Raw genomic sequence first — 15,245 nt, forward strand, 5'->3', positions numbered from 1 at the left:
TCCACCGAACAGTCCTGCCAAGTCCTCCAATTTAGGAATGAGGATGTCAGAGGCCTTGCACAAGTCCAGGATGATGATATCAGTTGCTCTTCCTCTTTCTGCTTTGTCTACTGATGCCATCGCTCTATCGTAGATGGCTACCAGATTGCTGAGGATTAATTATTTATATCTTTATAAAGGACTTAGTTAAAACCTGGTAATATTAATAGGAAGCACCTTATGACCACACATGATTTAAAGAAAATAATAGATATGTCAGGTTTGCAAGGATAATGTTCTGCTGTAATTCGGTTCTGTATCTACAGTATGCAAGACATTGGATTGGGTAATGAATTATAGAACACCTTTTTAGAATTCAAGTTGTTTTCTCTAACTGATTCCTTGCACTGGATAACTAGATGTAGTTTTGTATTATGGAAACAGCTGAATGAGAATTAAACATCTGTCAAGATCTAAGTCCAGTGTGTTCTGAAATCCATAGGTACTGGCTGATGCTTATAGTATCATATATTGTATCTGAACAGACAGAAAAAGATCTGAACACGTCATGTCTTCGGTCAGGATTTTTTAACGATTACTTCCTTTATTAAGTATTTTAAATAATATTTTACTGACATTATTTTTATTAATAACGAATATCATAATGGTGATAATTTAAAATTGTTTTATCGTTTGTCAGATGCATTTAAACATTTATATAACTTTGTTGTCTGTGATGTGTACATTGACATTTGTATGCATGTGTTTGGTATATCTGTGTAACGTGAAAGTACAAGGATTTGTGGTTGATTTGTTTTAATATTTTTTTCCCTAAAGGAAAGTGAATGTAAAGCGTATAATCCACGGCCCTTTTGTAAAACTTATACCATGGATAAGCAGCCATTGAACACTGGAGAGCAGAAAGATATGACTGAGTTCTTCACTGACCTGATCACAAAAATAGAAGAGATGTCTCCAGAACTGGTGAGTTATTAAGAGGTAGCAAAAGAGCACTTGAAAAGTTACAGATTTGTTCAAATATCCTTGACAGATTTTATTAATTCATTCACAGAAAAACACAGTGAAAAGTTTGTTTGGAGGTGTTATTACAAACAATGTTGTTTCCTTGGTAAGTAATCTTTCCCTATCCTTATGTTTTCAAGATACTTTTAACCTCTCAAAACAGTTATTTCATTGCATTTCTCTTTCATTGCTGTGATTTAGGATTGTGAACATGTAAGTCAGACTGCTGAAGAATTCTATACAGTAAGATGCCAGGTAGCAGATATGAAGAATATTTACGTAAGTAATGTCAGATTCAGATGGATTAAAATAGATGATAAATGTAAAAGTGTAATAGGAAACTTTATATTGAACATGTGGATGATTTCTTTTTCTGTGCTGTAGTTTAGGTGTTTCTAGGTTGATATGATGTGGTAATTCAGTCAAATTGTTTCATGTTTTCAGTGCAGTGTGCTCTTGGAATGGAATAAAGACTGTATTACTGGCAGTGCTTTCTTCTGTATTTGAAAAATGTATAAGAACTGTAAATGTCAAAAGATTTTATTAGTATGTTCTGCTGTTTATTAAGTTAATTGAATATTTAGACCAAATATAATTTTAGGGTATTGTTTTTTTTTTTTAAATAACTAATTTTAATCCTTAAATTGAAATTTGGATTTAGAGCACCTGAATTCTTTGGGGAAGGTCAGAATATTGAGTACCATTTATCTGTATTTTCTTCTGAAATTTGTATTTGGGTTTCGAGGAACTGATCTTCCTGTGATAATGTCATACTCTTCAGAAAAGTTCAGTCGCATGCTTTTTCTTCATCCTTTTTTGTTGCACATGATGACTATTTCAGGACTTGTGGATATGTTGATTAAACCTGCTTTAAGACTAGGAGAGAGGTTTTGAAAAGCAGGCTGTGTAAGCACAAGAGATAATATCTAAGATAAACATAAACTCCTTCTGAATTCGTTGTTATATGTAGGAATCTCTTGATGAAGTAACTATTAAAGATACCTTGGAAGGTGACAACATGTATACATGTTCTCATTGTGGGAAAAAAGTGCGGGCTGAAAAAAGGTAAGATTAAGAAAAATAGTCTTAATGTTTCTTTTTAGTAAACTGCAGAGATTACCATTCCTGCTAGATTAATTCTTTAGATGAAACAGGACTGTGGTTTCACTCATTTTACTAATGTGAAGGCCTATGAGGATGTGGTCCTTATGCAAAATGAGAACATACCTAAGAAATCAAATTTTCAAAACAGAGCTATCTTATAAGATGATCTGCTAGACAGCAAAATGTTCAAGAGTTTTGTGGAATAAAATGAGATTACTGAAAGTATGTGCTCGGGGAATATTAAATAACTGCTTTGTGAATTGCAAAACCTCTAGGCCAGAACTCCCAGCATTGTGTCTAATTGGCTGAAGGGGAAGAAAAGGAGCTCAGACACAGTGTTTGCAGGTTATACTTCAAAATACATCAGAAAATTATAACTCGTACCCAAAGAATTGTTTTTTAAAAGCAATAATATGAGACTGGTAGAATGTTACAAAATCCAAGGGTGTGGGCTTATCAAAAGAAAAACTCTCTAGGGGAGATTTAGACATGAGATAAGAAAGAAGTTTTATACAATAAGGGCTCTGGAAAAGGTTGTCCAGAGAGGTGGCGGATGCCTGTTCTTGGAGATACTCAGGATCAGGCTGAGCGGAGCTCTGAGCAACATGATGGACCTGTAGGTGTCTCTGTTCATTGCAAGGGTGTTGGACTAGATGATCTTTAAAGGGTTTCTTCCCACTCAAACAGTTCTATGATTCTATGATTCTAAATATGTCAAATCAGTAACTTGAAATCTTTTACTTTTCCAGTTTTTAGAAGATAAATTATTTCAGCATTTCTTCAGTATTTGTGTTATTCATTATGCAGGATAACTATGCAGGTTTCATAGTAGCTCTGTATTTCTTAGTCTAAAATAGGTATTCTAAAACGTATAAAATTTTTTTTTTAAGTCTACTAATGAACGGAGAAATAAAAATGTTGCCCTGTCCTTTTATTGCAACTAACAACATTTAATTCTTAGAGATGAAAAAACTCATAGTTGTTTTTGTAGTTGTTATAAATGAAAGTAACCTGCTTAGAAATCATTAATGAAAAGCTTATGAGGTATAATAGAAGGTATGTTCTTCGTTGAAACTTGTCAGTGGCAGGATATTAATTCCATCTGGTGAGGGGATTTGTGCTGTTAAATTCCTTCATGGCTCCTTTTACTGTATTGTTTTAGAAAACCCACAGGATGAGCAAATTCAAGCCCTTTTCCAAGGCACAGTGCTAAAAGAAATTGTTCAGTAAGCTCAATTTGACTTTCCTGCTGCCAGTTACATTACCCTACTCTAAGGCATTATAATTGCTGAATTTTATATGTATGTGATTTTCTTAACAGATTTCCAATTTCATGTTTGAAATAAATGTGTTGAAAATCTTTGTGGAAATACAGTTCAACCAACTAAATCACAACTGCTTTAAATCATTTAGGGCATGTTTTAAGAAACTACCTCGTATCTTAAGCTTCAACACTATGAGATATACATTTAATATGGTAACTATGATGAAGGAGAAAGTGAACACTCATTTTTCATTCCCTCTGCGTTTGGATATGACACCTTATACTGAAGATTTCCTCATGGGAAAAAATGACAGGAAAGAAGGTACGCCTCCTAGAATTGTAATGTTTGTGGACAATTAAGATGTTTTAAAAGAAAATCAGAAGGTTTTTTTTTATTGACATATATATTCTGAAAGGCACACATTTTCTTTAGTACACAAAGACTGGTTAATTATTTTTGCTTTCTTGTGCAGTTCAGTTTGAACTATTAAGTTCAGTTTTAAAATATGGGGTGGTTACAAATAGATGTACACAGTTTATTACTGGCCTATTTTGATTTTTCAGAGTAATGGTTGAACTTCAGGAAAGGGCTGACTGATACCGTTGTAATTATGATGTGCGAACTTGTTAGTTCCAATCTCTTTAGTATAGTGACACTTTGCAGAAAAAAACTTGTTTTAAAGGAGCGAGATTTATACTCTTTGTTCTGGATATGGACTTTCTTGGCTGTCATTGTACCCTGCTGAAAAGTTAGGACAAGTTTTAAGTGTAACTGTGGGACATGTTTATGTATGATACTAACGTAGAAACTCATATGCTTAGGAAATAATAGTCGGTACTGTATTATTTAAGGTTTTAAGGAAGACGGTGAATATTTGAAAGAAACTGAGAGTTATGAGTATGATCTCATCGGTGTAACAGTTCATACAGGAACAGCAGATGGTGGACACTATTATAGTTTCATCAGAGATATAGTAAATCCCCACGCTTACAAAAACAACAAATGGTGAGTTATGCAAAGCAAAATTTCATTGTTTTGTATGTTGAAGTAACTAAAAATTACTGACTTTGTCAACGGTGTTCTATGTGCTGTGGGTTCTTTTCAAGAGCACAAGTTTTTAGAATTTGCTAGATATATGTGTATTGATTTACATATGCATGTTTGTGTGCTGTAGTGAAAGCAATTGTGGAGATCCTTGGCCACCGGCAGCAAGAGAATGCCAGGTTAGGGCTTGCAGTAGAGCCAGTGCTTGGTTTTTGACATGAGTGTTGATGACTATTTTATCTATTTCAGTGCGTATGAACAGTAAGATTTAATAGATAACTCTTCATCATAAAAGGGGGTTACCTCTGAGTGTATAGCAGTATTAATGATTGCAGACTTTTGTTCCTTTTAATTTTGTCCATTTTCTGTAGTTTAAAACAACAGTTTGAATTTTTCTTCCCTTTAAACTCACTGCATCTTGTATGGAAGATGCTTATGTTCATATCTCAGGTTCTCAGCTGAGGCTCTGCAACAAAAGACGAGACTTCTTCTTTTCCTGTTCTCTTTTATAGCTGGCTGGAACATTTTTTGAAAAATTTCCAGACGGTGGCTAATGTCTGCTGAAAAGGCTATCAATAATTGTATGCAGTCTTTCTTTGCCACCTTCTAGTTAGAGTTAGACTGATAAATTGTATGATTCTCTTCTTTTTATTTCCATTTTGCTCAAACTGAAAAGGTAAGGGCAAATTTTGACTGCGTGAGAACTTTACCAGTCACGTTTGGAAAAAGTGGAAAATAATTTGTTTCTGGAGTTAAATAGATACATCAGTTGAAATACTGACTTCCTGCCCTTATTGAAAGATCACTTCATTTTTGGGGGAGCACTTGTTAGTTTGCTGTGATTCAAGCAAAGTAGTAGAAATTAAGAAAAATGCTTAATCTGAAGAATCACTTTCTTTGTTATGCTCTCATTTGCCCTGAGAAACAAACAACAGTTGTTTCAAAAGCTTGCTCTTCTTATAGGTATCTTTTCAACGATGCTGAAGTAAAACCATTTGATTCAACGCAGCTTGCCTCAGAATGTTTTGGTGGAGAAATGACTGTAAGTTATGACTTCTATTTTTGTCATGTTCAACTGTTAGAATATCTGTTATGAGGACTTTCATGAAGTAATCTGTAGTGTTCATCTCTGGTCTGCCATCTGTTCTGAATATATGAGAAAAATTTAGAGGTTTAAGCTGAGTTGTGTTAAACTTTTGACATCTTTGTTGTGCAAGTGATGCTAAGTTATGCTTGTTTATATCAGTTGTTCTTTCACTGCTGATCTCTTCAAAGGGTGTTCTTTCAGAAATGAAAAACTTTGCAGAGTACTTGCAGGCTGGTCATGCAACTCTCTCCTTTTTCTTCCCTTTCTATATGACTGAAGTTAAACCAATAAAGGAGAAGGGTCTTAATTCCTTCCCATAAATATCTTACTGAATTTGTGAACATGAATCCTATTTTTATTTGGTTTTGAAACACAATTGTCAGAAGTACAGTGTAGGTATTACTAGTTAATCAAAATGAATTAGTGAAGTCTCTCTTCAAAGAAGAGAACTTAGCTATTTCTTCTACTCTATCCACTTTTATCATATTATTTATTTTCTTGTTAAAAAAGGTAAGTATGCAACTAATTCAGGAATTCTTCTCCAGGGTGGTCTTATCACTCAGACTATTAACTGAAGGAATAGTTACTGGAAAAGCAAGGCTTTTTGTCTTTGTGTGCCTTGTTTCAGTAATTTCCAAATTCTTATCTGTAAACCTCTTTCAATCAGATCCTTCTTAATTCATAACAGAGCTGAAAAATCTTTTGGAATTCTGTATAGCCACACTGTTGTTTGACTGGAAAGTTTGAGCTCTGATATTAAGTGATTTTCAAACCACAAGTTTAAGTGATTTTATTTGTTCCTTTTACTGCAAGAAGATAAAACGTCTTAAGTTGGTATTTGCTTTCAGTAGTTCAAGGTTTCTTAATACAGTAACAACTTTGTATTTTGCATCAGTTCACCACCTTTTGACATCGTCTAAGTATTTTTACACAGTAATGCAGAGAACTGTAAAACAACGCTAATTCTCAGAGTCAGCTTGAATTGATAACTTTTTAAATTGTATTTATATATATAATTATATAAAAGCATTAATTATACCATGTCTTATTAAAACAGCTCAGTATCCTCTTTCTATATAAAAACAGTATGCTGAAATAAATTTAAGAAAAAAATTGTTTTGATCTGGCAAAGGGATTAAATACCTTTTAGGAACCAAGAAGGAAGAGGTGTCGGTGAGATGGATAAGACAGTTGTATTAAAAATGTCAAAATATTGCATAGAAATTCTGAAAATCATAGTAGATCACAATGGAAGAAAAAAGAGAAATTACTACTTGGAACAAGAAATAAATTGTCAGCATATCCTCTACAGCTGTCTTGAAGTAGTTCATGTGCCTGTTTACATGGACTGTCAATGACCAGATGATTACAGAAGCTTGTATTTAATAATGTTACTTTCTTCTTTGCAGACAAAAACATATGATTCTGTTACTGATAAATTTATGGACTTCTCCTTTGAAAAGGTATTTCTCTTCCATACGCATTATATGATCACGTTTATACTTCCATAATCAAAACAAAAACTATCCAGATGTTTTTTTCTTAAAGACACACAGTGCTTACATGCTGTTTTATAAACGGATGGAGCTGGAAGAGGAAAATGGCAAAGACTACAAATTTGATGTTTCTTCGGAGTTGCTGGAGGTACAAGTTGATTTTTTTTGACACCAATTTTAAAATACTACAGGAAATACTAAACAAATCAGTAATCTGAGTAAAAACATGAGAACAAGTATAATTGGAATCAGTAAAATGATGATCCTTTTATTTAGATGTAGTCCTCAGGAGTATGCTGTTGAATTGGAAGTAAATGAAAATTCACGCTGTATTTAAATTTCAGGTGCTTTCTCATTCTGTTGTGTAATTTTTGATTCAAGCATATATATTGTTCTGCTTCATATTTCTAAAAAAAAAAAAAAGAGGTGGAACACTTATTGTTTAGTTTTTGTGAGTTTATATCAGCATTCTCTTAATAGTTACTGCAGTACAAGAAAATATTCTCATTAACCACCATCCTTTTTATCTTACAATTTCTCAGCAAATAACTGCTTTCAGGAAAGACATAACAGTAGTTAGTTCCAAGAGTAGTTCCAGCTGTTTCCTCACAGTTTCCATAGTGGGTTGTAAAATATTGGTAGAGTGTGTTTAGGGCAAAGGAACATCAGTTAGAAAAGGTTCCTTTCTTACACATAGTCATGGAGAAGTTAGCCCAGGTATGAATAAAATGAGTAGGAGAAACGTCTCCCTGAGGTACATCTACCTGTTCTCCTTAGTGTTGAGTACTGCTCAAACTTAGGATACCTAGTTATAAATATGAGGACTCTATTTATTCATGTATAGCCTGGCGAACTGGAAAAGACAGTGCAGAGGGGCAGGGTACTACACTGAGTATCTCACTGTGCTAGGTGGATCATCAGTATAGAATTGAAAGGGATTCTTCTACTTTTTTTATCACGTGAAAGGCAAGTCAGATTCCCTGCACACTCTTGTCAGAAGTATTGATATATCATTTGTTCTGTTTAATTCTTAACTTAAAAAGATTCTTCATTGTTAGCCAGTAAATAATCATGTGTTTCTCAGTCTTCAAAACAGTAACAGATTTTAACAGGTTTAAACTTTAAAACTATTTTAATGTGAAAAATGCTACAAACAGATTTAGTCAAAAACATCATTTCAGAGAGAGAAACAGGCATACTGTAAAATTCTCTGCTGTTGAGTCAGATGTTTACTCAGAGTTCTGACTAAGCTGCTGAAATATCTACTTGATTTCAATTAGTGAAACTACATACTTAAGGAGATTTTATTGTTAAGTTGTTATATGAACATAGATATCAAGATACGGTCTTTGAAATGTGGTTCTTCACTAAGATGCTGAATCAATTCTGAAAAATTCGGCCTAAAAATGTAACTTAGTTGGGAAAATGAGATCACAGCAAGGGAAAGATCCTGAGCTCTGTTCTGCAGTCAGAGAGCAGGCAGAACTAGTATTTGGTATAGTATAAACAGAACAACTTTGAACAAGTCCTTTAAAATAGAATAAATGATTCTAAAAATAATTTTTCATTAAAAAAATACTGATTTCTTAGCCACAGGAAACATTTAAATATTTTTAGAATCAGTCTTAATGTAGTGAAATAAACTGCTTTCTTGTATCTGATGTTAGCATTTTTTCTTCAGTGGATATGGCATGATAACATGCAGTTTCTTCAAGACAAGAACATTTTTGAACATACATATTTTGGGTAAGTTTTCTTTAAAAATGTAATATTAATGCTTCTTTTCTTCTTGCAGATTTTCATTATTTTTTAAAATTAACAAATAAAATTACTGACTCTAGGTTTATGTGGCATTTGTGTAGTAGCATCCCAAGCACGCTACCAGATCCAAAAGCAGTTTCCCTGATGACAGCAAAGGTAAATACTTCAAAAGTTTATTCTGGTTATTTTAAATGAATACTGTTTCTGTTTTAATTTGGGCATTCCATGATTAATGGTTCTTTTTTCCCCCCCACAGTTAAGCACTTCTTTTGTACTAGAGACATTTATTCATTCAAAAGAAAAGGTATTCTGTTTACTTGTAAATTCTTATTAAGTAGATGCATGAACATAGTGAAAAGTCTGTACTTTTTCATTGTAAAAGTGTGATATTAAGATGTACTGAGTACAGTGGGCAAAAAAATGTTTAAAGACTGTCATTCAACACATTTTATTGTAAACAAAATGTGTAATATAATTAACACTGCACAGTGAAAGAATGTGGGATCTGGATTTAGGTTACTTTGCCTCAGCAAAGCATTGGGAACAACAGACCTTGTGTTCTTTTCATCTGTAAATTCATAGATGATTCATGATTTAGCAAGTACTTGTTAAAGCCTGATGTAGAGGACATTGTTTGCCATTGAACAGCAGTTGTAAACGCTAGTATTAGCAACAAGGAAGCTATTCTATCTGAACTACTTTCATTCTCAGTAGGCTTTTAATTTCCTCGTCTGTGTTTTATGAAATACTACTAATTCTAGACTGCTTCCCATTGTAAGAATACGATTGCAATATGATGGCAAAATGGAAATACTTGGATAGTTAAGCATTGTGTGACTTACATTGGTTTCAATATCTATAGTGGTTTGTAGCTGCATGCATGTATGCTATATGCTTAAAGTTCAGTGTTCTAACTGAGCATTTAGAGATTTTTAAGTTAAAGATTTTTTTTCTGTATTTCTTTTTACAGCCTACAATGCTTCAGTGGATTGAACTTTTAACAAAGCAGTTTAATAACAGTCAGGCAGCTTGTGAAGTAAGTGACTTAGGAACTCAGCAAAGTGCAGACCAACTTTCTATATATTGTTTAACTTTCGTGGAGATTTATATCTCTGGAATGTTTTGGACTATGAACTACCACAGTTGGCATATTTGTGCACTGTGAGATGAAATCCACCTCTTTGAGTAATGCAGATTCTGGGGAATTACTTTTATTTTTGGAGACCTGTGATGAGACAACAGATCTAAATCCTTTTGTCACTGGGAAGAAAAACCATGTGGCAATTGCAGCTTTTGTATTTGATTATTGTATAATGTATACTGTATAATGAAGAGGCATTAAAATGAATTTGGAAAGACAGAGTAAATCTTAATGAGTAGAATGGAAGGAACTGGAACTGAATCCAGGGGAATGTGATGAAAATTCATGCAGTGCCTTTCTTATAAAGCTGAGACTTTAACTCAATATGTTAAATATAAATATATATATTAAATAAATAAATATGTATATATATATATATATAAAATCTCTTTAGGAAAAAAAAATGCAGAAGCTGACCGAAATGAGTCTGGGCAAAAGTGCAGAGGAAAAATGAGAAACCACAGACAAAGAATTCATTAATTCACTGTGGTGGTGAAAACTTTTTTTGAGATACTGGAGGAAAGTTTGTGATAGATTTATTTTGATAGTTTGAATATAGAAAGACACTAGTTGCATACTGTATTCTGCAGTGGGTGAGTACATTTAATACAGTAAAGAATTCTTGAGTGAATTTGAAATAAATTATCAGCAACTTGAATTCTTTATTTCAAGGTTATTTTCCTGTGAAATAAATTTTTGGAAATCGAAGTACTGTTTGCAAAGTCTAACTTTGAATGTATTGTACTCTATTGTTACCTCTAGAAATAATAAGACTTTTCCACATTTTAAAATGCAAAAGGGATCTAACCCAGGAACTGTATTCTTATTTAAGCCTGTCCCTATTCAGCAAGATTCTTCAACTGAGTTTTCAGGAGAAGCAGTTTTTTTATTCCTTAATTGAATAATGGTGTGACGAACACAGGGATAAGAAGATACTGGCTTTAAATTTGTTTGTTTCTGTTGATCCTTATTCCGTGCTTCTCGCACAGAAGACATTTACATTTCCTTTGTATTAATAATTCCTTATTCCTTAATAATCATAACACCAGTTTCTCTTCAAACTTAGTATTATGCAAAAAGAAGATTGGACAAGGACCAGTTTGAAACAAAACTAACAAAATACGTGTTTTCTGCAGTGGTTTTTGGATCGTATGGCAGATGATGATTGGTGGCCAATGCAGATTCTAATAAAGTGTCCCAATCAGATTGTGAGACAGGTGAGACAGAAAAAATGCTCCTGTATTAATCAGGTGATTACTTGATCCGTAAGCAGAAATGGACAAATTTTATGACACAATGATTTGGAAAGGCTACACTGATATCTGGAATTGTCGTCTTTTTTGTTCCTGTTTGTGGTTTACAGGATATACTTAGCTATGGCAGTATTATTGTTTGAAGCAAAGTATATTTTAATATAGTGCCATGGTTGTAGTTAGTATCACAAAATGTCACAGCAGATACTTAATAAGATTTCTACAGCTCCCACGTGATCTCTACAAAACTGAGCATTTAAAATGTTTTACATTTAAAATGTTTTTTTTCTGAATTGATTCAAAACCAAAGTTTAAAGATACACATTCAGAAAAGTATGTACATTATGTCACAGATTTATGTTATTTATGTTTCTGGAACGTTTAAAATTGAAAAACGCAAAAACACAAGACCTGTGTTAGTAGCATTTGGATATTCACAGTTAATAGTTTAACTTACACGTATATTTACATTGCCAGTTGTTCAGGTAAAAACTTCAGCAATTACTTTCTCACCTGAACTGTTTTAACTTTGAATTACTAATGTTTCCATATGGAACCATACAGAGTTTCTTTATGCAACCCATCATTAAAGCATTGTATTTCATGGATAATCACTATGCAGAATCTTAGGTGAAGCTCTAATCCTTGGCGAATTTTTATAAATTAAATGATTGGAAGGAATTTCCTTAAAATATTCACAAAATTTCTCATTATAGAGGCAGTATGAAAAAAAAAATAGCTAAAAATATCCATAAACGTTTCAGAAAATAGAGATTGAAGAGAAAATATTTATGAGCAGAGGTCCTAAGTCCTGTTTAAGTAGCACACTAATATTAAAAACTGTTTTTGGGGTTTCTTAATGAGATCTGTTTGTAGAAATCAGGTTTGACTTTTCTGTTAAATGAATGGAATCTGGGTGCATCAATCTGAGCTATAACTTTTGAATGAATTAGAGCTGAAAGAAGTATTAGGAGAATGAATATTCTTTGTTGCAAACATGTATTGACATGTACGGAAAAGAATTAACATGCAGAGTTCATATATTTTATCATTTCCAGATGTTCCAACGTTTGTGCATTCACGTGATACAGAGACTGAGACCAGTGCATGCACATCTTTATCTTCAGCCAGGGATAGAAGACTGGTAAAATGCTAACACCTGAAAACTTCTACTTATTACTTACATTACAGCAACCATTTTTTGTTTAATGAATTATTCTAAATGGTCTTGTAAGCATAAAATTGTATGATTTCAATTGTTTATTATTCTACCCTAAATGGTCTGATTCACTTAAAACTCTATTGTGGTTGTAGAAGCCAAATACTGTAGATAGAATTTTTTTAAGTATTTGTTCTGTTAGAATAGATTTTTTCAGTGTGATCTTTCTTTTATTGACAGTAATAACCTGCGCTATACATCTTACTACTTACACATGAGAATCTGATAATATCTGATACTATCCAGAACAGGAAATTAAAGTCCAATTCTGTGTTGTATAGCTAAATCAGCTGTCATCACAAAGTAGGAAAAAAAGAACAAAACAGGTTCTATTTTGTTTTGCTAATTACCGGCAAAATCATTGCTCTGTCTGCAATTATGGAACATTTATTCTTTTTCATGCATAGTGAGAAGAGAGTAGTTTTTCTTTGATGTTTTTGTTTAAGCCTGTGATCCTGTTAACTTTTTCCCAAGAAATAACTATATTACTGCTATAAAATTCAGGATATGGAAAGAGAGTCTTTATGTCAAAATACAGAATTTGTTTTTTTTCTAGAGATCTGAGTATCATACTAGGAGAAAGTGAAATACTATAGGGTTTTCTGAAAAGGTTAGATTATTAGATTCACCTCTAGATTGAGGTGAATATATGCTGCATGCATTGCTTGAAATGTCTGAATTGGTTTCTGTTTTTAGTTCGGATGACATGGATGGTCCCGTGGAAGACATCGGCAGTCGCTCTTGTGTAACACGTTTTGTGAAGACTCTCTTGTCTATTATGGAGCATGGTGTTAAGCCACACAGTAAACACCTCACAGAATACTTTGCCTTTCTTTATGAATTTGCCAAAATGGGTGAAGAGGAAGTGAGTATAGCCTTGTAGCTTTAGGAATTGTGTATGTATATCTGTGTGTGTATTTTCAAGTAATTCAATATCTGTGTATTTCAGAGCCAATTCTTGCTTTCACTGCAAGCCATATCAACAATGGTTCATTTCTACATGGGAACTAAAGGACCTGAAAATGTAAGTTAGAGTGTCTTTGATAACAAGAACTAGTCTTTCCTGTTTCATATGTGAGATCATTGGTGCTGTGTCTCTTGAGCCATCTTTCAGATGTTAAAATTGCTTCCATATTACAGCCTCTTTTCAATGTTCAGTTTTATGTTTTAAATGTATACTGAATTAACTACACTTAAACCATAGTTGTCTATTTAATATAGAAATAAAAATTAAGTATCTATTAAAATTGCCCTCATCACTCTATTAATAACAGATGGTTGCATATTTTTGTTACAACTTTGATTTATAAGCTTGCATTTTTTTCTTAAATACAGCACCATACCACTCTCTGTAGTGATTCAACCTAGCTTTTGCATTTGTAAATACTATTCAGCTTGTGAATATTTAAATGTGAAACATTAGATATTTACCTGATTTGACTCATGCAGATTTATTAAGGTATTTTAGAAGGGGAGATCTCATGGTGGCCTTCCAGTACTTAAATGGAGCTTCTAAACAGAAGGGAAGTCAATTTTCTACATGAGTAGAGAGTGATGGACAGGACAAGGGAGGAAGAGAGTAGAGACTTGGGTTAGATGCCAAGGGAAAATTTTTCCACTCAGAAGGTGGTGAGATGCTGGCACAGGGCTGCCCACAGAAGCTGTGGATGCTCTGTCTTTGGAGGTGTTTAAGGCCAAGTTGGACGGGGCCCTACGCATCTTTATCTAGTGCCTAATATTAGTGGTTGGCAACCCTGCCTGCAGCAGTGGGGTTGGAACTAAATGATCTTTCAGATCCCTTCCAACCTAAGCCATTCTATGAATGAAAGATGACAGTATATGTAAATATATATACAGGTTTTCTGTAATTAAAGCACTAAATGTCCACGTTGAAATTTCTTTTTTTCCTTCAGCCACAGGTTGAAGTACTTTCTGAGGAAGAAGGGGAGGAGGAGGAGGAGGAGGAAGATATACTTTCTTTAGCAGAAGAAAAATACAGGCCTGCTGCTCTTGAGAAGATGATTGCTCTGATTGCTCTCCTAGTTGAACAGTCTCGCTCTGAAAGGCAAGAGCTTCTGAAAACCCAAAACCAAATTTTAATATGCTAGTTGGAAATGGGGTTTTTGTTTCGTTTTTGTTTAAGCTGATCTCTTAAAAGCATAAATGAGCTTGTATTATTGGGTCCATTATATTTTTAACCATTTTAAAATAAATGACCAAATAAAAGATTCAGACTAAAATCTCAAATCCATTCAATTGCTCTGATTTGCATTTTTTCTTTCAGCCTGTCTAATAAAAAATATTTATTTTTGTTCAGTTTTATGTCAGTACCCTTATTTTCATGTATGCTATGATAGTGAAGATTATAAAGTCATAAATTTCTCTTTAACCTAAAGTAAAAATCACAGAAGTAAAATAAAAGTTTTCTTGTATTTTAGGCATTTGACTTTATCACAGAATGACATGGCAGCATTAACAGGAGGAAAGGTAACTGATTTAAATACAAATGTGTAAACCTTTAAAAAAAAAAAAAAACAGGTATCAGCATGTATAACTGTAAACATTGTACTAATATCTAATTATTTGTTTTAGGGTTTTCCTTTTTTGTTTCAACATATCCGTGATGGTATCAACATCAGGCAAACTTGCAATCTCATCTTCAGTTTGTGTCGGTACAATAACAGACTTGCAGAACATGTAAGTATCAGCAACTGCAGCTGTTTGTTGAAAATGTTATCTAATGAGTGTAATGGGATGACTTGTTATTTTAACTGAATAAGCAAAAGTCTAAGTGAGTTTTGTTTGTTTTTTCCAAGATTGTGTCCATGCTTTTCACATCAATAGCAAAGTTGACTCCTGAGGTATGTAAACCT

General features: G+C 33.3%; 1 protein-coding gene across 5 annotated transcripts in view; it reads left to right on the top strand.

The window, feature by feature from the left end:
• USP34 (ubiquitin specific peptidase 34) overlaps positions 1 to 15,245 on the top strand; it is a 130,996-nt gene that overhangs the window by 91,349 nt on the left and 24,402 nt on the right. For all 5 annotated transcript variants that reach the window (XM_085218452.1, XM_085218454.1, XM_085218453.1 and 2 more), the window contains 21 exons: positions 817 to 963; positions 1,052 to 1,108; positions 1,204 to 1,281; positions 1,973 to 2,067; positions 3,520 to 3,692; positions 4,223 to 4,376; positions 5,379 to 5,457; positions 6,912 to 6,965; positions 7,051 to 7,146; positions 8,680 to 8,744; positions 8,840 to 8,915; positions 9,016 to 9,063; positions 9,730 to 9,795; positions 11,037 to 11,117; positions 12,212 to 12,297; positions 13,069 to 13,237; positions 13,322 to 13,396; positions 14,286 to 14,437; positions 14,811 to 14,859; positions 14,965 to 15,069; positions 15,189 to 15,233. In XM_085218452.1, coding sequence (XP_085074578.1) covers positions 817 to 963; positions 1,052 to 1,108; positions 1,204 to 1,281; positions 1,973 to 2,067; positions 3,520 to 3,692; positions 4,223 to 4,376; positions 5,379 to 5,457; positions 6,912 to 6,965; positions 7,051 to 7,146; positions 8,680 to 8,744; positions 8,840 to 8,915; positions 9,016 to 9,063; positions 9,730 to 9,795; positions 11,037 to 11,117; positions 12,212 to 12,297; positions 13,069 to 13,237; positions 13,322 to 13,396; positions 14,286 to 14,437; positions 14,811 to 14,859; positions 14,965 to 15,069; positions 15,189 to 15,233 — 1,950 coding nt within the window. The remainder of the gene's footprint in view (positions 1 to 816; positions 964 to 1,051; positions 1,109 to 1,203; positions 1,282 to 1,972; positions 2,068 to 3,519; positions 3,693 to 4,222; positions 4,377 to 5,378; positions 5,458 to 6,911; positions 6,966 to 7,050; positions 7,147 to 8,679; positions 8,745 to 8,839; positions 8,916 to 9,015; positions 9,064 to 9,729; positions 9,796 to 11,036; positions 11,118 to 12,211; positions 12,298 to 13,068; positions 13,238 to 13,321; positions 13,397 to 14,285; positions 14,438 to 14,810; positions 14,860 to 14,964; positions 15,070 to 15,188; positions 15,234 to 15,245) is intronic.

This window comes from Meleagris gallopavo, chromosome 2 (genome assembly GCF_905368555.1).
Source record: "Meleagris gallopavo chromosome 2, MGAL_WU_HG_1.1, whole genome shotgun sequence".
Lineage (NCBI taxonomy): Eukaryota > Metazoa > Chordata > Aves > Galliformes > Phasianidae > Meleagris > Meleagris gallopavo.